The sequence below is a fragment of the Chanodichthys erythropterus genome, chromosome 10, assembly GCF_024489055.1.
Source record: "Chanodichthys erythropterus isolate Z2021 chromosome 10, ASM2448905v1, whole genome shotgun sequence".
Lineage (NCBI taxonomy): Eukaryota > Metazoa > Chordata > Actinopteri > Cypriniformes > Xenocyprididae > Chanodichthys > Chanodichthys erythropterus.
In genome coordinates this window covers 29,139,463-29,163,958 of record NC_090230.1, presented here as the reverse complement: position 1 = coordinate 29,163,958, position 24,496 = coordinate 29,139,463, and the positions used below count along the sequence as shown (strand labels likewise).

General features: G+C 39.5%; 1 protein-coding gene and 1 pseudogene across 1 annotated transcript; both read left to right on the top strand.

Moving 5' to 3' along the window:
- LOC137028259 (uncharacterized) overlaps positions 1-3,575 on the top strand; it is a 28,494-nt pseudogene extending 24,919 nt beyond the window's left edge.
- Positions 3,576-9,096: 5,521 nt separating this feature from the next.
- LOC137028443 (myosin heavy chain, fast skeletal muscle) lies at positions 9,097-20,804 on the top strand. Its single transcript, XM_067397231.1, has 40 exons — positions 9,097-9,151; positions 9,300-9,507; positions 9,648-9,791; positions 9,879-10,035; positions 10,846-10,873; positions 10,970-11,084; positions 11,174-11,266; positions 11,356-11,419; positions 11,527-11,625; positions 11,709-11,812; positions 11,994-12,132; positions 12,214-12,332; positions 12,443-12,592; positions 12,681-12,851; positions 12,927-13,233; positions 13,464-13,528; positions 13,609-13,696; positions 13,780-13,897; positions 14,015-14,138; positions 14,632-14,768; positions 14,856-15,111; positions 15,760-16,002; positions 16,087-16,263; positions 16,361-16,506; positions 16,585-16,675; positions 16,785-17,174; positions 17,261-17,387; positions 17,486-17,604; positions 17,688-17,884; positions 17,976-18,159; positions 18,247-18,412; positions 18,503-18,627; positions 18,827-19,135; positions 19,249-19,452; positions 19,539-19,664; positions 19,762-19,932; positions 20,023-20,127; positions 20,215-20,310; positions 20,423-20,554; positions 20,704-20,804. The coding sequence occupies exons 2-40, from the start codon at positions 9,307-9,309 to the stop codon at positions 20,719-20,721; spliced, it is 5,805 nt and encodes a 1,934-aa protein (XP_067253332.1). The 5' UTR covers positions 9,097-9,151; positions 9,300-9,306; the 3' UTR covers positions 20,722-20,804.
- Positions 20,805-24,496: the final 3,692 nt, after the last annotated feature.

The window sequence follows — 24,496 nt, the reverse complement described above, 5'->3', positions numbered from 1 at the left end:
TACAAACATCTGCATATAACCTTCATATAACCTATAAAATTTCTTTAGGGTAATTTAGAGAAGATGTGCCGTACCCTGGAAGACCAGCTGAGTGAAATCAAGGCCAAGAGTGATGAAAATATTCGTCAGTTGAATGACATGAATGCACAACGTGCAAGACTTCAGACTGAAAATGGTAAGAGAGTAAGCTACACGTGTAAAAACCTCAAAACATTGAGTAAAAAGTTTGTATATTATTATATTTCATGGTAATATCTGTAAACTGTTTCCAAGGTGAATTTAGTCGCCAACTTGAAGAGAAAGAAGCACTTGTTTCACAATTAACTAGAGGAAAACAGGCTTATGTACAACAAATTGAGGAACTCAAAAGACATATTGAGGAAGAAGTGAAGGTAAAGTTATACATAATTTGATCATCTAAACTATTGTATGGATGGTAAACTGTTGAAAAACTCAAAATGTTTTGCCTGACAGGCCAAGAACGCTCTGGCCCATGCGGTTCAGTCTGCCCGCCATGACTGTGATTTGCTCAGAGAGCAGTATGAGGAAGAGCAGGAGGCCAAAGCTGAACTCCAGCGTGGAATGTCTAAGGCCAACAGTGAGGTGGCTCAGTGGAGAACAAAATATGAGACTGATGCCATCCAACGCACTGAGGAGCTTGAGGAATCCAAGTAAATATATCATTGGGAAAAGTCTTCAGTATGCTACATTTAATATAACAAATATTAATAAGATTTCTTAATTTCAAATCACTTCCCTCAGGAAAAAGCTGGCCCAGCGTCTGCAGGATGCTGAAGAATCCATTGAGGCGGTGAACTCCAAGTGTGCCTCTCTGGAAAAGACCAAACAGAGACTGCAGGGTGAAGTAGAAGATCTCATGATTGATGTGGAGAGGGCAAATGCATTGGCAGCCAACCTTGACAAGAAGCAGAGAAACTTTGACAAGGTAAGAAAGACATGGACAACCTATAAACCTAAACGTTGAAACGAGGACTTACCAATGACTACATTTCTTTCATTATTAGGTGCTAGCAGATTGGAAACAGAAGTATGAGGAAAGCCAGGCTGAACTAGAAGGTGCTCAGAAAGAAGCTCGTTCTCTCAGCACTGAGCTTTTCAAAATGAAGAACTCCTATGAGGAAGCTCTTGACCACCTGGAGACCCTGAAGAGGGAGAACAAGAATCTGCAACGTAATACAACTTTTATTTGTACAACAAGGACTAAAAAAGATATGCATTATAACAGAAAATCTTACACTTATGATTTTTAAACCCATTTAGAGGAGATTTCTGACCTCACTGAGCAGCTTGGAGAGACTGGAAAGAGCATTCATGAGTTAGAGAAAGCCAAGAAGACAGTGGAGTCTGAGAAATCAGAGATCCAGACTGCACTTGAAGAAGCTGAGGTGCCATTCCTTTGCTATAATACTAATATTATGATACCATTGCTTTAAATAATATTGAAACATTGAATATGGAATATTTATACCTTTAAATGGAAAACATAATTTTTGTTAATTATTTCCTTCTTGAACCCTAGTAAATATGCATAAATGTGCTTGTGACAAATTTACAAATACATTTTTGTCTTTTTTTCCCTTGTAGGGCACCCTGGAGCATGAAGAGTCCAAGATTCTTCGTGTGCAGCTGGAGCTGAACCAGGTGAAGAGTGAGATTGACAGGAAGCTTTCTGAGAAGGATGAGGAGATGGAACAGATCAAGAGGAACAGCCAAAGAGTGATCGATTCCATGCAGAGCACTCTGGACTCTGAGGTCAGGAGCAGAAATGATGCCCTGAGAGTCAAAAAGAAGATGGAGGGAGATCTGAATGAGATGGAGATCCAGCTGAGTCATGCCAACCGCCAGGCTGCTGAGGCCCAGAAACAGCTCAGGAACGTCCAAGGCCAACTCAAGGTATCTTTCTGTAGAATGTGGAATTGCAATAAATATTAAATGTTTGACTATATGAATATCATACATGAATTACCCAAAGCATGACAACTAACAAAGAAAGAATGTTGCCACAGGATGCCCAGCTGCACCTTGATGACGCTCTCAGAGGACAGGAGGACATGAAGGAGCAGGTGGCCATGGTGGAGCGCAGGAATAACCTGATGCAAGCAGAGATTGAGGAGCTGAGAGCTGCACTGGAGCAAACAGAGAGAGGCCGCAAAGTGGCGGAGCAGGAGCTGGTTGATGCCAGCGAGCGTGTGGGACTGCTGCACTCACAAGTACAAACAATTACTAAATACCAGGAACAAATTCAGGATACATGATAAACTGTAGACACTGTAGACTAACTGCTTACATCCCACAGAATACAAGTCTTATTAACACCAAGAAGAAGCTTGAGGCTGATCTGGTCCAGGTTCAAGGTGAGGTGGATGATTCAGTCCAGGAGGCCAGAAATGCAGAGGAGAAGGCCAAGAAGGCCATCACTGATGTGAGTGTTTACATTCTGCTTCTCTATTCCAGTTTAAACAGTTATTTGCATTGTTTTTAGATGCATGTGGTAACAAATGGAAGGTCATGAAAGGTAATTCTATCTATATTGGTTAGTTCATTTTAACTGGCTTATATTTCAGGCTGCCATGATGGCTGAGGAGCTGAAGAAGGAGCAGGACACCAGTGCTCACCTGGAGAGGATGAAGAAGAACCTGGAGGTGACTGTCAAAGACCTGCAGCACCGTCTGGATGAGGCTGAAAGTCTGGCCATGAAGGGTGGAAAGAAACAGCTCCAGAAACTGGAGTCCAGGGTAAATTTGAGTGTTAGGAACAAAACACGTTTTTAGATGTACTGGTCATGCCAGAGATTTGACAGGTGAAACAATAACTCTCTACTGAAGGTGCGTGAGTTAGAGTCTGAAGTTGAAGCTGAGCAGAGACGTGGTGCAGATGCTGTGAAAGGAGTGCGCAAGTATGAGAGGAGGGTGAAGGAGCTCACCTACCAGGTAAAACTACCCAGGAATTAGAAATTGACCACCTTTTATAATAATATACATACTTTAACTAAGACCATGTCCAATATTTACTCCCAAAGACTGAGGAAGACAAGAAGAACGTGATCCGACTGCAGGATCTGGTAGACAAGCTGCAGCTGAAAGTGAAGGCCTACAAGCGCCAGGCTGAAGAATCTGTAAGTCTAAATCAAATGTCTGGAGCGTGAAGTTTTAGTATTGACAAAAGAGTCCAGTGCCATGAATGCACTGCCATGAAAAGGGTTGGATATCTTGTGTAATCGTAACAGGAGGAGCAGGCCAACACTCACCTGTCCAGGTACAGGAAGGTGCAGCATGAGCTGGAAGAGGCTCAGGAGCGCGCTGACATCGCTGAGTCCCAGGTCAACAAGCTGAGGACCAAGAGCCGTGAAGTCGGGAAGGTAACAACTGATGATCATCTAGAACTCTGAAAGGTTACTTTTTATACATATTTATGAAACACTTTCCACAGAATCTAACTATATTATTTTGCATTTTCAAGAGTAAAGATGAAGAATGAAGACAAGAAAGAACACCTTCAAGCAAGCATATGATATGACTTACTTGTGTTGAGTTTTTCTGTGTTCATTAAACGGCAAATTTTGACTTTGTTGTCCCTTATTTTTTCCACTTTAAACTTCATCACATGCATTTACACAACTTCATTCACAAGACATACAGCTAGTAAAGGACAGTTTCATCTCTGCAGATTGATTCATAAATCATTTGCATTATCATCTATAGGAGATAAATTCAAAATAATATTTATAGTATAGTTATAAATACAATGTAATTCATTTTTATAGTCATGTTTATAGTCAGGAGATTTTTGTTAAAAAATCTCATCATTAATAACAGTATTAAATTATGTTTAAATCCATACCTTTCAGTATCAAATAAATTATATTTATAATCCCAAACTTTCTTATTTCACCCAGTTTGGACTTACTTGGATTGACTTCTCCATGAAGAATACAAGTCTACCTAACTTGGCCAAACCAAATGTTTTATAGAAGGTTGAATAAAAAGTCTACTTGTAAGATGGAGCTCATGAGGCATGATGCAGTAAAATGAAGTCACAGTTCTCTATGTTTTTGATACAGCAAGGGAACAGTGGTTTACTGAACAATGTTTGTCAATATTGCTGCAACTTGCAGCAACACACACTGTGATTTATGGAGCTGTTATAATTGGGGGAAGAGATTTGAAGTATTTATACTTTTGGATGTAAAATATGTTCTAAGGTCAGAATTATTGTGCTCCTATTCTAACCCACTCTGTCTATTTGATGCATTTGTATGCGCCGGCACTCATTTATTGGTGTCTATAAAGTTAAATGTAGACTCGTTTGCGGTCAGGTTGATCCTTTATGATAAATGGAAAAACAACTGTAAGGTGTAAGTTGTAGGTTAGACAGATAGATAGATAGATAGATAGATAGATAGATAGATAGATAGATAGATAGATAGATAGATAGATAGATAGATAGATAGATAGATAGATAGATAGATAGATAGATAGTTAGACATATAGATAGATACATAGATAGATACATAGATGTTTTCTCTATATAAAACAACTTTGCAAGTAGCATTTTTGATTACGAGACTTTGACACAGATCGGAATTTGTTGCTCACGTGTAAACACAAAATCGTGTAAACACGATTTTTTCACATCTGATCTGAGCCACTTCCAAATGTGGTTTTAAATCAGATACATATCCAATCTCTGGACATGCGACCTACGTCTAAACATGCATATCCGATTCCCATTGGAATTCCAAGCCACCAAAAGGCGAGGGCGACACGTTTGCTTTCTAACAGGTAGCTTTAAAGTTGCATTTTGAAGCAGACGTGTCTGTATGCATCTGCACAAAAAATTCACAAATTTATTATAGAAAATTGATATGTATTTTTTCCTTGAAAGAAATTGCAAGTACTCACACACACACACACACACACACACATTTAGCAGATGAATTTCAACCTTTCAACCTCAGTCAGAATTTGCGCTGCAAAACATCCGTGACAACGACAGCTTTTAACTTTTCAATTCTGGCAGGTAATCATGGCCACCTGACGTGAAATATATAAATAAATTTCATTGAATTGAATAACTAAATAATTGAAACTGCAGTAAACCAATCACAACAACATGCCGGCAGGCTTTAGCATATCATTAACTATAACTGCTCTGAGGAAGGAAAGTCAAGAGAGAAGCCAGGTTATCCTGGTATATTTTCTTTTGATATGAAAAATTGTGTAGATTTATCAATATAGCGAGTCTATTACAATGTTATGATGAACTATATGCCTTTCACCACTGACGTTCTGAGTTGTTCAAAGCGTTTGTAAGGATACTGATTGTTAGAAGGCAGCTGCCTGACTTGCAAACAGGAACATGGTGTGTGTAACATTAGCAACATATTATTAGCTGTTTGATAATGTAGTCAAGCAAAAGGTTACTCATAAATAATCATAAATTCATATTAATTAATGACAGAACCGTCGCAAGCGCTGTGCCAAATGTGCGAGCTCATAGGGGCTCACGCCAAAGTAAAGTGACAGCTGACTTGAAGTAAAGCCAAAAAGTTCATGTTTTTGTCCTTCGAAATACTTTAATACTATAAATCATAGCTAAAACAATATTGCTCTGAGCATGTGCGTGTGACCGTGATTCATGTGCATATTCAGTCAGTGTGGAATCACACGTCAAGTTCTGAGAGAGCTGCTCAGTCCATTATAAATTCGGATTTTGGCGCCTCTGGAATGGATCAAACCATAGATATTATCCTACCTGATAAGTTCAAGTAAATATGCTGGAAATCCGCACTCATTCAAGGATGTGCATTGATTTCATGTAAGGAGAAGGACCGGGCGCCAGCAGGATCTCATCTGAATGTTTTTTTTTTTTTTTTTTAATTTGAAAACTCCAAAAAGCAACGAAATTGTCCAACATCCATTTGGCGCATGTTCACAGAGGAAAACAGCTGTTTGTTCTCTCGATACTGTCTGTTTTACTGAGAAATCGCTTCAGGTGATTCAGTGAGAGAGCAGTCCAAACAAATGCACGTGGATTCAGACCGTTTTGCAAACCCATTTTACCAATTCATAATTTAAAACACAATTTAAGCATCAGAAAATATGAGCAGTTCAGTTGCAGAGCTGTTAAACTGAATAAACAAAGCGAAGCAAGCTTTTTTCTTAAATATCCACAACACAAACAAATTTCTATATCAGTACAGCAACAGTAGACTCTCTGAGCTGGCGTGAGCGAGTGGAGGCGGGGCTAATGTGCATATCCATTGATCCGTGTATATTAAATGCGGCAAGGGTGTAGAGTTACATTCAAGCTATTTTAAAGCTGCAGTCCGTAACTTTTTTTGGTTAAAAATGATCCAAAATCAATTTTTGATCAAGTACATAACCAGACAGTGTTCAAAACTATCTCATTATCTTAGCTCGATTCACAACGGTAAGCTTGTAATAATGTTTTATAATAAGAGCGACATGGTGGATTTCTGCGGGAAATTTGAGCATGCACCATTTCGTCTGTGCGTCATTACGTCACGTCTGTAAACAGAAATGAAGGAGTCCAGGCTAATCGGTTTTATCACGTGAGGACGCTGCTTGTAGCGGAGCATTTATAGCCTGTTCTCACAGCAGATGAAATAATTAAACTTATCATTTTGATGGCGGATTGTAATCCAGAAAGGTCCAAATGACAAACGCCAGTGAAAACTGGAGATTCACTCGTGGTCAAAAAGCAAAAGACTTTGGACTGTGGAGTGACTACAGAAATAGAAATCTACAGGTAACGCTAATATACACATAGCCATAGTAATGCTGATGTTGTTAACATTAACGAATTGAGAACAAAGTATAACAGTAATAATAACTTGCATGGTTTAGCATGATCCGAGCTAAGCGATCATTAGATTTAATCATCATTGGCAGCACAATTTATTGTAGGTCTAATGCTTTTTTCCTCAGTTGGTCAGAACAATAGTGGCAGACATGTTACTTACTTGTTCAGATGATATTTTCCAGTGAAAATTCTTATATTGGTCATACTTACAAGACGTATAATCTGTGATTCTGAAGTGCAGTATCCACACCAGTGCGGTGACTGACAGCAAGCGTTAGATTCATCCGTGCTGAGTTGTGCCGACACACAACGCACGTACAGATAACTGTTCCGCATATGACTGCAATTGCAGGTTTCAAACAAGAGATGGGGACAAAGAGGAAAAATCGCAGACTGCAGCTTTAAGGCTTGAAGAATTTTTTTTCACTTTAATTTTTTTTAAATATTGTGATCAAAGATGAGTTTTAAAGGATAAAATAATTGACTACAGGGGGACTTTAAAGTTAAAGTTTAAACTTTGGAGTGATTAAGAAGCAAGGATAGAGGAACATTAAGAAATGGGTTGTGTTTGATGAATTAAAAGCACATTAAGACTCAAATCTGCATTCACTAAATGGCTTCTTGTGCGTACCCTCAGCCGCCTGTCTACATGCATGGGAGTAACGTTACCAAAATGTGTTCCGTTTCTTGGCGTTTGAATGGTCCATACACAAAATTATATAAGAAGACAACCATCTTGCGGAGTATTCACAATATTTTTTAAAATGTTACTTTTAAGAAATGGATCTCTACATCAGCAAAAAGCTGCACTTCATCATATGTAACTTCTGCTCAAATGCATAGTTTTGCATTTGAGCACATATTTATGCTATAAGCTTAAAACTGTAATTTTCTAAAAGAATGTAATGAAAGAACAATACATTCTATATACTACCTTACACTTAGTGTTATTACACAAAACATTTACTGTATGCTTTTTTTAAATATGTAAACATTTACATATTTAAATCAAGCTAGAGCCTCAAACTCTTCTGAATGCAGTTAATAATATCTACAACGTAAACCACAGAGTAAAATAGTATACTGGAAGTACCAACTGGACGTGTTCAACAAACAGAAAACATTCACATTACTTTTTATTATTGATTTAAGGTAAATTAGAAACGAAGCAGAAGACTTACCGACAGTTTCCATCAAGCCTTCACTGCTGCTTGTATGGACAAGTGACCTAATCCTCATAATACAAACAGCAGCTCCCGCTGTGCTATAATTATGATTTGTCCATATAAGCACATGCTGTTTATAACTTTGAGAGTCTTAATATCACTTAATATGTGTCCAGTTTACTTCATGACATGACTACTGAGATTTAATAGCCCAATAAAAAAATCTGTCAGAGATATTATTTTCATTTGGAAGGATGACTTGTTATCATCCATCTCTGGTAATAAATCTTCGAGGTTTTTAAGATTTTAATTTTATCTCCTGCTGGCAAAAGTTGGGAGAATTCTTGGAAAACCAGCCAAGCTGTCCTCTCTGCCCTTGGCTCATGTGATCACTAACAACACTGACATCAAACCTTAATTGCAATGAAAATGAACAACGGGAACAGACAAAGCAGTTTTAACTGATATATAAACTCTAAGTTACAAGTCTTGATGTCACCTGAAACAGAATACCGGTGACATTTGACTGCTTCTTTGCATCTGAGAGTTTCTCTGCTGTGCCAAGTTCCAATAGTTTTAAAGTTGGTACACTGAAATAAGACCTCAACAACATCAAATTAAACTTATCAAACAGGTAATGCATTTGCAGTAAAAAATCTAATATCTACAAGAGTTACAATCTAAAAAAACATGGACTGTGACAAACTTTTATGCCATGTCTATTAACCCAACACCCATTATCTGTGTGTACTAATATAACGATATTCCTCGTATTAGATGAATGACAACATCTTCCAATTTCCTCCCCGGAACAGAGAAACATCACACCAAGTAAAATAACATGACCAAATCTGTCTGGACAGTTCTGCTGAGTGCTCAGTAATGACACTATATAAACGGCATCCACAGACCCCCAAAGACTAACAGTGACCAGGCTAAGGTGGGGGAACTGCACATTTTAATTTGACAGCTTCATTTTAATATAAGAATTAATGTAGAATGCCTGAGTGATCTTAATCAAATGATGTATACTAACCCATAATGGAAGATGCTAACACACTTCACTGACTATCTCTTGATCTTTTTCAGAATCCATAAATTGACAGCTGCTTTTTTTCCCTCTCGGAGCATCATAAAAGGTAAACTAATACAAGGTACATTTACTGATAAGTAACTGATTACAACATTGTGATGATAATGACAAGATGACCAGTATATAATGTGAAATCCTGAGAAAAGTAGAGAGGTAATACTAAGCAGAGTTAAGGTGAATATTTTACTCCACAGTGCAATCATGGGAGATGGTGAGATGGAGTGCTTCGGCCCGGCGGCCGTTTTCCTCCGGAAGCCGGAAAGAGAGAGGATAGAGGCTCAGAACACCCCCTTTGATGCCAAAACAGCATTCTTTGTGACGGTGCCGGATGAGATGTACCTGAAGGGTACTCTTGTTAGTAGAGAAGGCGGCAAAGCTACTGTCAAAACACTGTGTGGGAAAGTAAGTATCATGGATAAAAACTATTTCATATGTTACTGTGCTTGAGTCTGCAGAGGTTAAAGATCTTCAGTTAAAATATCATACAAATGTGTGTATGAAAAGTCTAATCTTTCTTGATCACCGATCAATGTTCATTACAGACTGTCACGGTAAAAGAAGATGAAATCTTCCCCATGAATCCTCCCAAGTTTGACAAAATGGAGGACATGGCCATGATGACCCACCTCAGTGAGCCTGCTGTGCTGTTTAACCTCAAAGAGCGTTACGCAGCATGGATGATCTACGTAAGTCTAAGCAAATCATATTTTATTCTTTTATTCATGAGAGAGGGCAAAAGCATTGTTAAACTGGACTATATATCTCCGTTTCAGACCTACTCTGGCTTGTTCTGCGTCACTGTCAATCCCTACAAGTGGCTCCCAGTGTACGATTCAGTCGTTGTGGCCGGATACAGAGGCAAAAAGAGGATTGAAGCCCCGCCTCACATCTTCTCCATCTCCGACAACGCCTACCAGTTCATGCTCACTGGTAAGTGGATTCCAGAAGTCTCTCAACAAACAAGATTTATGGAAAATTTAGACAATGAAGAAAAAATGTGATTGTGCAGTTTATTCATTAGTTATTCACAAAATGTAAATAATGTGCACACACATGATAAATCCAGCTGTTTTTGCCTTTTACCGTGTATAAAATGTATAAATGTATATTTATATAGATTTTGCAGGAAACTGCAACCTATTATTTCATTCATCTGTGTGTTTATGTCAAATCCTTGAAAAAAGCAGAGTTCAGGCTACTACTATCTGCAGGGGAAGTTGGTCTTCCAACAAGTAACTTTTTAGTTTTATGCTTCAACAGCTTAGAGAGCCAAAAGTTACATAATGTAGCTTTGATGTTTAATGCTTATTTACTGCTACAGTTATAAGTTCATAGTCTGTGAGTGTACTGGGATGGGTGAAATGCAGAGCACAAATTCCAAGTATGGGACACCATACTTGGCTACACGTCACTTCACTTCATATTAAAAAGGAATGATTTTTTTTTTTTTTATCTTTAGCACTAACCATAGCTAGCTGGTTTATTGATATTACATTCAATTAATAATTACTTCATAATAACCATTATTTAAGTATCACACATTTTATTGCATAAAAAGTTACTGAATATCTATATACACTTATAAATACTATATTATATACTATATGTAAAAATACTATAAATACTATCTAAATACATGAATGAATGACTAGAAAAAAAATTATGAATGCATTTAAAATACTTTATGCCTTCAAGTTAATATAAAGTAAACCCTGTTAACATTTCATGGTGTAATTTCAGATCGTGAGAACCAGTCTGTCCTGATTACGTGAGTAAAAAGTCTTCTGAAATAAGCTGAAACGTTTTGATTATAAAGTAAATCTGTAGAATATGTATGACTAAATGATCTATTGTGAACCTCCAGTGGAGAATCTGGTGCTGGAAAGACTGTGAACACAAAACGTGTCATTCAGTACTTTGCAACTGTTGGTGCAATGTCTGGAACGAAGAAGGCAGAACCTGTTGCTGGAAAAATGCAGGTTTGTGAATATCTCTTCAAGACAATGTGATTGATAACAGTATTTGTGCTTTACCTCATAACTATCCATTGTCCTACAATTACATATAGGGATCACTGGAGGACCAAATTGTGGCAGCCAACCCTCTGCTGGAGGCTTATGGTAATGCCAAGACTGTGAGGAATGACAACTCCTCTCGTTTTGTAAGTTGAACTAATGAATCATTATAACATTATACAACTTAAGTCACACCAAACAGCTGAGCTTTTGTAAATGATTTCAATCTTCATAGGGTAAATTCATCAGGATTCACTTTGGGACCACTGGAAAACTGGCCTCAGCTGATATTGAAACTTGTGAGTAACATTGTTTTAAACTAAACATTTTATTGGATGTTAAGATGTGGGTAAAACTCTCTCTCTCTCTCTCTCTCTCTCTCTATTTATTTAATTTTTTTTTAAAGATCTGCTGGAAAAGTCAAGAGTAACATTCCAGCTGTCTGCTGAGAGGAGCTACCACATCTTCTACCAGCTCATGACTGGACACAAGCCAGAGCTGCTCGGTGAGGAATCTACAGTATTGTGTGTTTCATTCATTTCCATGTTTGAGAACACTGTTAACATACTGCACATCAATTCTTTACAGAGGCCCTGCTCATCACCACCAACCCTTACGACTATCCAATGATCAGCCAGGGTGAAATCACTGTCAAGAGTATCAATGATGTGGAGGAGTTCATTGCCACAGATGTATGTGCACAACTACGTTATTTGTAGTTGTAGTAGTATTTTAAGATTCTATGAAAATGTCTGACCAAAGAAACATCAGAAAAACACTAGTATAAAGTGAATACAGCATTACATACAATATAAAATACCCTTCTCTTGGACAATTAATAATGTGTGATTAATTTGGTCATTGTATAAACAGACAGCCATTGACATTCTGGGCTTCAACGCTGATGAGAAAATCAGCATCTACAAGCTGACAGGTGCTGTGATGCATCATGGGAACATGAAGTTCAAACAGAAGCAGAGAGAGGAGCAGGCCGAACCTGACGGCACTGAGGGTAAGATGTACTATTAGCACATATTAACATATGAACATTCACTTCATTAGTACAATAATTCATAAAACTGTTCTTCCTCAGTGGCTGATAAAATCGCCTACCTCATGGGCCTCAACTCTGCTGACATGCTGAAAGCTCTGTGTTACCCCAGAGTGAAGGTCGGAAATGAGATGGTGACCAAAGGCCAGACAGTACCACAGGTGATCACTTATCTACTCAAATAAATTTAGAAATGTCTCAAGACATTCATATTTGTCTTGAGAAGTGAACGTGTAATGATTTGATCTACACTGACCTTTGAACTTCTCAGGTGAACAACGCAGTCTCTGCGCTCTGCAAGTCTGTCTATGAGAAAATGTTCTTGTGGATGGTCATCCGTATCAATGAGATGTTAGACACAAAGCAGCCTAGACAGTTCTTCATTGGTGTGCTGGACATTGCTGGATTTGAGATCTTTGATGTGAGCATCAGTTATTAATGTCTGTGTAAGAATCAGGATATGAAAGAAAACAGTCAGTAGTAAGAATTTGCCTCTGTTTAATTAACAGTTCAATAGCTTGGAGCAGCTTTGCATCAACTTCACAAATGAGAAACTGCAACAGTTCTTCAACCACCACATGTTTGTTCTGGAGCAAGAGGAGTACAAGAAAGAAGGAATTGAATGGGAGTTCATTGACTTTGGTATGGACTTGGCTGCCTGCATTGAGCTCATTGAGAAGGTAAGAGGACATTCAGCAAATTAAAATGACTATTCATATTGTCCCTGTACTTGAGCATGAATATTTCTTCAACAGCCAATGGGCATCTTCTCCATCCTTGAAGAGGAGTGCATGTTCCCCAAAGCTACAGACACAAGCTTCAAAAACAAGTTGCATGATCAGCATCTGGGCAAATGTGCAGCTTTCCAGAAGCCCAAGCCTGCCAAAGGTAAGGCAGAGGCCCACTTCTCTCTGGTGCACTACGCCGGCACTGTGGACTACAACATTGCTGGCTGGTTGGACAAGAACAAGGATCCACTGAATGACTCTGTTGTGCAACTCTACCAAAAGTCATCACTCAAAGTGCTGGCCTTCCTGTATGCCTCTCATGGAGCTGCAGAAGGTATGAACATCTGCATTTCCTCAATTCCTTTGTTTTAATTATATACAAATTGAATCATATAATTAAGTAAAACACTATGTGATCACAGATTCTAAAGTTTCATTAAAATATGACACAACTATGCATAGTAACAAATAGCTTCAACAAGATTCAAATAGAGATTAATTGAAGGGTTTAATGGAAAGCAAGACAAGATCAATAAAGACTTTTTTTTCATTGACATAAAACAGAGGGAGGCGGTGGAAAGAAGAAGAAGAAGGGTGGTTCCTTCCAGACAGTCTCTGCACTTTTTAGGGTAAACAGATTCTCTCTTTTAATGAAGGAGGTGAACTTTTTCTCTAATAAGGATTATACTAATGACAAATATTTCCACAGGAGAACTTGGGTAAGCTGATGACTAACCTGAGGAGCACTCACCCTCACTTTGTGCGCTGCTTAATTCCTAATGAGTCCAAAACTCCAGGTAAACTTAATCCCTGAAGACTCAAGTGAATTACAATTAACAGTTAAAATACATCTGGAATCAAAAGAACATCTTTATTGCAGGTCTGATGGAGAACTTCCTGGTTATCCACCAGCTCAGGTGTAATGGTGTGCTGGAAGGTATCAGAATCTGCAGGAAAGGTTTCCCCAGCAGAATCCTCTATGGTGACTTCAAGCAGAGGTAAAGACACCTTTTTGCGACCACCTAATTAGACATGATGCACAACCTAATCTTCATCATCTTATGACTATATTTTTGGCTTCACAAAAACATGACTCTCCCCTGAATGTCCTCTAGATACAAAGTATTAAATGCTAGCGTCATCCCTGAGGGACAGTTCATTGACAACAAAAAGGCTTCAGAGAAACTCTTGGGCTCTATTGATGTTGACCACACCCAATACAAGTTTGGACACACCAAGGTGATCAAACCCTACTAACCCTAAAGCAAAAGTATATGGACACCAAAAAAAGGAAATTCTATCATCACTGACTCACATTCACATTGTACATTGTACCACTTACTTTCTTCTATGAAACAGAAGAGAAGATATTTCAGAGTGTTTCAGCTGTTTTTTCTCAATACAATAAAAGTTATTGTATTCCAAATTAAACAGCCGCATTTAAAATTTTGATTGGGGTCTGGATTACAGTCGGCATTGTAATTCATCTTAAATGTGTTCAATTTGTGTTCGGATTGAGGCTTTGTGCCAGTCCAGTTCACACCAGGCTTAGTAAACATACTTTGTGCACAGAGACATTGTTATGCCTCCCCAAACAGTTGAGTCAAAGTTGAAAGCACAGAACTCTCGAGAATGTCATTGTATATTATAGAATACAATAGATTTATTTTCACATCTACTCTAACATCTACTTGGCTTCTTTAAAACTACTATTTTCCAAATGTTCTTGTAGGTGTTCTTCAAAGCTGGTCTGTTGGGTACTCTTGAGGAGATGAGAGATGAGAAACTAGCAACACTGGTTACCATGACTCAGGCTTTGTGCCGTGGATATGTCATGAGGAAGGAGTTTGTCAAAATGATGGCGAGGAGGTATGAATGAACTTACAAAACTGTTTGAAACAACTGTTTGTTATGAAAGATTGATAATGACTAATTTACTGACTGCAATTTACACAGAGAATCCATTTATTCCATCCAATACAACATCCGCTCATTCATGAATGTGAAACATTGGCCATGGATGAAGCTCTACTTCAAGATCAAGCCTCTTCTGAAGAGTGCAGAGACTGAGAAAGAAATGGTAGCCATGAAGGAGAACTTTGAGAAAATGAAGGAGGATCTAGCAAAGGCATTAGCTAAAAAGAAAGAGCTTGAGGAGAAAATGGTGTCACTTCTTCAGGAGAAAAATGATCTTCAACTGCAAGTAGCAGCTGTGAGTATTTCAGTTCTTATTGATCCTAATTTATTTTTCATTTTTCATTTATTTATTTCTTTTTAGTTAACATGGACATTGCACATTAATAAAATATTTCTGTAAATGCACCTGAATACCTGGACAGAATGTTACAAGTCACCCTAGAAATAAATATGTGGTTAAAATACATACTAGTAATTTAAACAAAAACATAACACACTACATAAAAAACATCTATCAATAAAACAACTCAATAAAATAGAAACAAATAAAAAACAATAGCAGGACAGCCAGCAGGTGTAAATTCTAATGTTGACAGAGCTGATTATTAATAAACAATTTCTTTACCTGAACTCTAAATAGTTTAGAACTCTAAGTTTAGAATCAATCAATACTCCAATGTATTTATATTGAGAAAATACCTGCAGCCTCACCCCAGACACAAAAACATCTGGCTCATTACTGATACTGTGTGACTTAGAAGAAAAAAACATACTTACTGTTTTAGACATGTTTAGTTGTAAACATATTTCCTTTAATCATGCGGTTACATTAACCATTGAATTTGTAAGTTCATTAGAAACTTGCGTCAAACTATTACCATATAAATATAGATGCAACAGTTATGAACATAAGCCATTCAACTACATATATCTCAATAAACAGGAAACTGAAAACCTCTCTGATGCTGAGGAGAGATGTGAAGGTCTCATCAAAAGCAAGATCCAGCTCGAGGGAAAACTCAAAGAGGCAACCGAGAGACTGGAGGATGAGGAGGAAATCAATGCTGAACTCACTGCCAAGAAGAGGAAACTGGAGGATGAATGCTCTGAACTGAAGAAAGACATCGATGACCTGGAGCTCACCTTGGCCAAAGTGGAGAAGGAGAAACATGCAACAGAAAATAAGGTCAATCATCTTTTCATATGTTCTTCACACTAATGATTGTTCATTGTTTTCATTCTCAAGATCCTGAACAATGTTTCTATTTAGGTTAAAAACCTGACGGAGGAGATGGCTTCTCAGGATGAGAGCATTGCCAAGCTGACCAAAGAGAAGAAAGCTCTCCAAGAGGCACACCAGCAGACTCTTGATGACCTTCAGGCAGAGGAAGACAAAGTCAACACTCTGACTAAATCTAAGACAAAGCTTGAGCAGCAAGTGGATGATGTAAGATGTTTGGCATGAGAACAAGAGCTTGAATCAATGCAAAATTAATTTTGCGTCTCTATACTAGAATTAAATGCTCTGGTTTCTGTAACAATAGCTTGAGGGCTCACTGGAGCAAGAGAAGAAGCTCCGTATGGACCTTGAGAGAGCCAAGAGGAAGCTTGAGGGTGATCTGAAACTGGCCCAGGAGTCCATAATGGACCTGGAGAATGACAAACAGCAATCAGATGAGAAGATCAAAAAGTGAGTGGATTTTATTATTCACACAATTACACAAAATTAGTATTTTACACATTTTACAAAACAATATTTTAAATACAGGAAAGACTTTGAGATTAGTCAGTTTCTCAGCAAGATTGAGGATGAACAGTCTTTGGGAGCACAGCTTCAGAAGAAGATAAAAGAACTTCAGGTAACACTAACCATAATCTTTTCAATATGAAACTATGAAGTAGATGCATAGCTGGGAAAACCCATGTTACCAGTATCACTGGGTAGTTAATATTTCGTTCTTTATTTAGGCCCGTATCGAGGAGCTAGAAGAGGAAATTGAGGCAGAGCGAGCTGCTCGTGCTAAAGTGGAGAAGCAGAGAGCTGATGTCTCCAGGGAACTTGAAGAGATCAGCGAGAGGCTTGAGGAAGCTGGTGGTGCCACTGCTGCCCAGATTGAGATGAACAAGAAGCGTGAAGCCGAATTCCAGAAGTTGCGTCGTGATCTGGAAGAGTCCACCTTGCAGCATGAATCTACGGCTGCAGCTCTCCGAAAGAAGCAGGCAGACAGTGTGGCTGAGCTTGGAGAACAGATCGACAACCTCCAGCGGGTCAAGCAGAAGCTGGAGAAGGAGAAGAGTGAATACAAGATGGAGATTGATGACTTGACAAGCAACATGGAGGCTGTGGCTAAATCAAAGGTAATTTCACTAGAGGTTCATTAAATATAAAAGCATCTTACAAACATCTGCATATAACCTTCATATAACCTATAAAATTTCTTTAGGCTAATTTAGAGAAGATGTGCCGTACCCTGGAAGACCAGCTGAGTGAAATCAAGGCCAAGAGTGATGAAAATATTCGTCAGTTGAATGACATGAATGCACAACGTGCAAGACTTCAGACTGAAAATGGTAAGAGAGTAAGCTACACGTGTAAAAACCTCAAAACATTGAGTAAAAAGTTTGTATATTATTATATTTCATGGTAATATCTGTAAACTGTTTCCAAGGTGAATTTAGTCGCCAACTTGAAGAGAAAGAAGCACTTGTTTCACAATTAACTAGAGGAAAACAGGCTTATGTACAACAAATTGAGGAACTCAAAAGACATATTGAGGAAGAAGTGAAGGTAAAGTTATACATAATTTGATCATCTAAACTATTGTATGGATGGTAAACTGTTGAAAAACTCAAAAATGTTTTGCCTGATAGGCCAAGAACGCTCTGGCCCATGCGGTTCAGTCTGCCCGCCATGACTGTGATTTGCTCAGAGAGCAGTATGAGGAAGAGCAGGAGGCCAAAGCTGAACTCCAGCGTGGAATGTCTAAGGCCAACAGTGAGGTGGCTCAGTGGAGAACAAAATATGAGACTGATGCCATCCAACGCACTGAGGAGCTTGAGGAATCCAAGTAAATATATCATTGGGAAAAGTCTTCAGTATGCTACATTTAATATAACAAATATTAATAAGATTTCTTAATTTCAAATCACTTTCCTCAGGAAAAAGCTGGCCCAGCGTCTGCAGGATGCTGAAGAATCCATTGAGGCGGTGAACTCCAAGTGTGCCTCTCTGGAAAAGACCAAACAGAGACTGCAGGGTGAAGTAGAAGATCTCATGATTGATGTGGAGAGGGCAAATGCATTGGCAGCCAACCTTGACAAGAAGCAGAGAAACTTTGACAAGGTAAAAAGACATGGATAACCTGTAAACATAAACCATGAATTCTGGACTTTACTAATTTAATGATGACCCCATTTCTTTCATTATCAGGTGCTAGCAGAGTGGAAACAGAAGTATGAGGAAAGTCAGGCTGAACTAGAAGGTGCTCAGAAAGAAGCTCGTTCTCTCAGCACTGAGCTTTTCAAAATGAAGAACTCCTATGAGGAAGCTCTTGACCACCTGGAGACCCTGAAGAGGGAGAACAAGAATCTGCAACGTAATACAACTTTTATTTGTACAACAAGGACTAAAAAAGATATGCATTATAACAGAAAATCTTACACTTATGATTTTTAAACCCATTTAGAGGAGATTTCTGACCTCACTGAGCAGCTTGGAGAGACTGGAAAGAGCATTCATGAGTTAGAGAAAGCCAAGAAGACAGTGGAGTCTGAGAAATCAGAGATCCAAACTGCACTTGAAGAAGCTGAGGTGCCATTCCTTTGCTATAATACTAATATAATGATACCATTGCTTTAAATAATATTGAAACATTGAATATGGAATATTTATACCTTTAAATGGAAAACATAATTTTTGTTAATTATTTCCTTCTTGAACCCTAGTAAATATGCATAAATGTGCTTGTGACAAATTTACAAATACATTTTTGTCTTTTTTTCCCTTGTAGGGCACCCTGGAGCATGAAGAGTCCAAGATTCTTCGTGTGCAGCTGGAGCTGAACCAGGTGAAGAGTGAGATTGACAGGAAGCTTGCTGAGAAGGATGAGGAGATGGAACAGATCAAGAGGAACAGCCAAAGAGTGATCGATTCCATGCAGAGCACTCTGGACTCTGAGGTCAGGAGCAGAAATGATGCCCTGAGAGTCAAAAAGAAGATGGAGGGAGATCTGAATGAGATGGAGATCCAGCTGAGTCATGCCAACCGCCAGGCTGCTGAGGCCCAGAAACAGCTCAGGAACGTCCAAGGCCAACTCAAGGTATCTTTCTGTAGAATGTGGAATTGCAATAAATATTACATGTTTGACAATATGAATATGAAACATGAATTAACCAAAGCATGACAACTAACAAAGAAAGAATGTTGCCACAGGATGCCCAGCTGCACCTTGATGACGCTCTCAGAGGACAGGAGGACATGAAGGAGCAGGTGGCCATGGTGGAGCGCAGGAATAACCTGATGCAAGCAGAGATTGAGGAGCTGAGAGCTGCACTGGAGCAAACAGAGAGAGGCCGCAAAGTGGCGGAGCAGGAGCTGGTTGATGCCAGCGAGCGTGTGGGACTGCTGCACTCACAAGTACAAACAATTACTAAATACCAGGAACAAATTCAGGATACATGATAAACTGTAGACACTGTAGACTAACTGCTTACATCCCACAGAATACAAGTCTTATTAACACCAAGAAGAAGCTTGAGGCTGATCTGGTCCAGGTTCAAGGTGAGGTGGATGATTCAGTCCAGGAGGCCAGAAATGCAGAGGAGAAGGCCAAGAAGGCCATCACTGATGTGAGTGTTTAAATTAGAATAAAGAAACAGAATGTAAATTGTTATTTGCATTGTATTTGAATCTTGATTAACTCATTTCATTTGGCTTATATTTCAGGCTGCCATGATGGCTGAGGAGCTGAAGAAGGAGCAGGACACCAGTGCTCACCTGGAGAGGATGAAGAAGAACCTGGAGGTGACCGTCAAAGACCTGCAGCACCGTCTGGATGAGGCTGAAAGTCTGGCCATGAAGGGTGGAAAGAAACAGCTCCAGAAACTGGAGTCCAGGGTAAATTTGAGTGTTAGGAACAAAACACATTTTTAGATGTACTGGTCATGCCAGAGATTTGACAGGTGAAACAATAACTCTGTACTGAAGGTGCGTGAGTTAGAGTCTGAAGTTGAAGCTGAGCAGAGGCGTGGTGCAGATGCTGTGAAAGGAGTGCGCAAGTATGAGAGGAGGGTGAAGGAGCTCACCTACCAGGTAAAAATACCCAAGGATAAGAAATTCACCACCTTTCTTAATAATATACAGTTTAACTAAGACCATGTCCAATATTTACACCCAAAGACTGAGGAAGACAAGAAGAACGTGATCCGACTGCAGGATCTGGTAGACAAGCTGCAGCTGAAAGTGAAGGCCTACAAGCGCCAGGCTGAAGAATCTGTAAGTCTAAAATCAAATGTATGGAGCATGAAGTTTTAGTATTGACAAAAGCGTCCAGTGCCATGAATGCACTGCTATGAAATGGGTTGGATATCTTGTGTTATTTTAACAGGAGGAGCAGGCCAACACTCACCTGTCCAGGTACAGGAAGGTGCAACATGAGCTGGAGGAGGCTCAGGAGCGTGCTGACATCGCCGAGTCCCAGGTCAACAAGCTGAGGGCCAAGAGCCGTGAGGTCGGGAAGGTATTGTAATGTTTTTATTTATTTATTTATTTATTTATTTTGCAAAAGGGGTAGAGGTATCTTAATATGCATTGCTTAATATACACAAGTTTCTCACTCAAAAAAAACATGCAAATTCATTTTTGTAAATGTCTTTTTCTTTACCAAAGAGCAAGGATGAAGAATGAAGATGAGACATCACACCACATCTACAAGCAAGCATATAATATGACTTACTTGTGCTGTGTCTTACATGTCCATTAAATGCAGTTTTTCAAAGCACTTTGTGTCTGTGTTATTGTAGACTGACAAGATCACAGGTTCAATTCTCAGGAAATGCATAGACTAATACAAAATAATTCATACACTGAATGCAATGTAAGTTGCTTAGGAAAGTTTCTACCAAATGTATGTACTTTTACGCAAATACCTCATTTTAAAATTCAGCTAAATTATAAAACTACGTCATTATAATTTTACCCATAAAACATAATACAACAGAGCTATACAATCCAAGCTTCTCACTTTCATTGACGAATGTGAATTACTGTGCAAATGAAATGTCAAATTATATGGCAATATCCAGCAGTATTTAATAGGGATGTTCATTTCGTTTTATTTCCGTATTATTTCATTTGATTTTTTACTGAAAAAAAGCTTGTTAACCAACAAGACTATGTTAAATTAGAATTAAATTAAATTAGAATGGATAAGTGTCTGTGACCCATTAAAAACTTACAAAATCTGTTTTCCAGTGGTTTAGTTTTACATGCACAAAAAGCAGCATAATCAACAGAACATCAGGATTCCTATATTGTTACATCACACACCTGCAGTGCTACTGTAAATGGAGAAAAACATTTTTTTTTCCAAAAGAAAGAGGGACAAGAGGGACCAAGGGGACCACAGGTGTACCCGCAGTGAGGCAGTGAGGTGGAACACAAGGACGTTGCTCGGGGGGACTCTGTTTTAGAGACGGCCCGCAGTAGCGACTGAGTGTGCTGTGCAACACTTACTTGGTTCCACAGTAGGCAGGGGGGGGAGTGAGGTCTGGTTGCATCCTCAAACCGCGTGCTGCTGTCCACTGGCGATAAAAGAGGAGGATGAGAGTGGTGAGGTTTCTGGCCTCCCACTGCTCTCCGTGCCTTTTTTTGGATCCAGAGATCTGCTCTTTTTTCTTTTTTTCAGAATGTTGATGCCACTGTAACTCCAGTGGAACAAAATTTTGACTAATAAGGATTCTCTGCCTGGCCCTCCTTCTCCAGGGAAGAGCAGCCCACCCATCTCTGGGTCACCCATCTCAGAGATGATATTTCACCAACCACTTAAACAGCAGCAGAGGCGGGTAGCATCGTCTTCCTGTGGCACACACAGTAGAGCAGGCTGTGCCAGATAGATAGATAGATAGATAGATAGATAGATAGATAGATAGATAGATAGATAGATAGATAGATAGATAGATAGATAGATAGATAGATAGATAGATAGATACATTTTTTTGGCAGGGGATGACACCCTTGGTGGCAAGCAGACTGAGGGGTGGCCCACGAGGAACTCAGATGGTACATTGGGAGAAGCTCCCCTGCTACTGAGTGCGGAGGACTGCTGGGCTCAGTCCCCATCAGTGTCACCAAAGAGCCAACTTGTGTGATGGGAGTGCCAAAAAATTCTAGCTAGACGACCTCTTGCACCTGTGTAAAGTAAGCCAGGGAGCGCTTCTGGACCACCGAGGACATCGTCCGGTTGAGGGCATGCACCGTGACTTGATTAGCTCAATCCTGGCTCAGAACTACCCTTGTGCATAAAGAGTGCCTTTGCCTCACATACAGGTGGGTGTGGTCTGCGCACAGCCACCCCACTGTTGAGGGTAGTGAGAGAGGAAAAAACTTTTGGCACTTTTGCCGTTTCATATTTTTGCACCAATATAGCTCCATACTGCCAAGGTTTCCACACACACCCGGAAAGGCCCGGGAAAGCATGGCTGTGAACTATGTGAACTACTAGTAATTCCCTACTACTAAATTCAGGAAAAACAGAGATTCTAATTTTTGGACCAAAAACTTCTTCACGTAATAACCTAGAATACTGTCTAACACTTGATGGCTTCTCTAAGTCTTCATCGTCAGTTAGGAACTTGGGTGTGCTCTTCAATACCAATCTTCCATTTGAAGGCCATGTTACTAGCATCTGTAAAACCGCATTCTTCCATTTTAAAAATATATCTAAACTACGACATATGCTCTCAATGAAGAATGCAGAACAGTTAGTTCATGCGTTCATGACATCGAGGCTAGATTACTGTAATGCTCTACTGGGTGGTCGTTCCTCCCGCTTGATAAATAAACTACAGCTTGTACAAAATGCAGCAGCTAGAGTTCTTACTAGAACTAGGAAGTATGACCACATTAGCCCAGTTCTGTCATCACTGCATTGGCTTCCTGTTAAACAATGCATAGATTTTAAAATCTTGTCCTATATCTAGGATCCTTCACATCTAAATCTATAGTCCTTCACATCTCTTGCAATCTCAGAATTCAGGCCAGCTGATAATACCTAGAATATCAAAAATAACCGCAGGCGGTAGATCCTTCTCCTTTTTGGCACCTAAACTCTGGAACAATCTCCCTAGCATTGTTCGGGAAGCAGACACACTCTGTCAGTTTAAATCTCGACTAAAGATACATCTCTTTAACCTGGCATACACATAAAACATTATCAATTTATATTTTCAAATCCATTAAAGGATTATTAGGTTGCATAAATTAGGTCAGCCGGAACCGGGAACACTTCCTATAACAGCAGATGTACTCGTTACATCAGAAGCAGAATGGCATCTATGCTAATATTAGTCTTTCTGTTTATCCCGAAGTTTACCGTAGTCAACCAGATCTGGGCCGTATCCAGGTGAGATCGAGTACCTGTGCCTTGACACGACCACCACTCAGCCCTGAAGTATCAGCAGAGATTGAGTCAACTAGATCATCCATTGTGAAGGCCTCATCGACACGACAACCAGTGGCACAGATCCTCAACAAACCATCCATACCGGTGTGATGAATACGATCCTCAACTGGATTGAACTGGAATAAATACTTTGAATGTTGCGATCCTATCAAACTTATGATAGCTACCTGAATCGTAACAAAGCACTGTTCGCCAGAGGAGAATTGGCCCCCCGACTAAGCCTGGTTTCTCCCAAGGTTTTTTCTCCATTTTAATACCCATTTGTCACCTGTTTGCCACCTGATGTAACCTGTTGGAGTTTGGGTTCCTTGCCGCTATCACCTTTGGCTTGCTTAGTTGGGGACACTTGACATTTGATATTCAACAGTGTTTGGCATTTGACAGTCTGCATTGACACCATTTTCTTTAAGAGCTGCTGTGCAGCCAAAATTATATACCAGTTATCACTGTAAAGCTGCTTTGACACAATCTGCATTGTAAAAAGCACTATATAGAAAAAGGTGACATGACTTAAATATCAGCAGAAGAACACCATAACAGTGGGAAGATCAGCATCACCCTCATTTCCAAAGCATAACAGCCCTCTCTCTGATCCAGCAATTGACCTCTAAACCTCAGTTGGTGCCCCGAATAGAATGCTAGGTTCCCCTAAGAGAAGAACCAGCAATCCCATCCAGAAGCTCTACAGTTTGCAATGCCCTAGAGGGGGAGGGGCCCTAAGGGGTTGGTTTCCCAAAGGAGAAGCCCTTAATCCTCAAGTCACCAAAGCTATTTCACCAAAGTAGACCTCTTCTGGTGGCCACCAGGGAGGGCACTACAATGGAGAATATGCAAGGAGAATAGGCAAGGAGACCGCACACCTAGAGCGCCAAGCAAGCACTGGGTTGATGTGACAACCCTGACAGGGAATGTGCAGTCTGTAGTGTGCACTCACTCTCGTAGAAGGCACAGCTCTTACCAGCTGCAATAACAGCGTTTTATCACTCTGAAAACGCACGT

What these genes read in the sequence shown, in the direction of transcription:
- LOC137028443 (XM_067397231.1), top strand. Translation starts at nt 9,307, where the DNA reads ATGGGAGATGGTGAGATGGAGTGCTTCGGCCCGGCGGCCGTTTTCCTC. An exon ending in ATGACAACTCCTCTCGTTTT is followed by an intron (nt 11,267 to 11,355) that starts GTAAGTTGAACT and finishes CAATCTTCATAG; the next exon opens with GGTAAATTCATCAGGATTCA. An exon ending in GTCAAAATGATGGCGAGGAG is followed by an intron (nt 14,769 to 14,855) that starts GTATGAATGAAC and finishes CAATTTACACAG; the next exon opens with AGAATCCATTTATTCCATCC.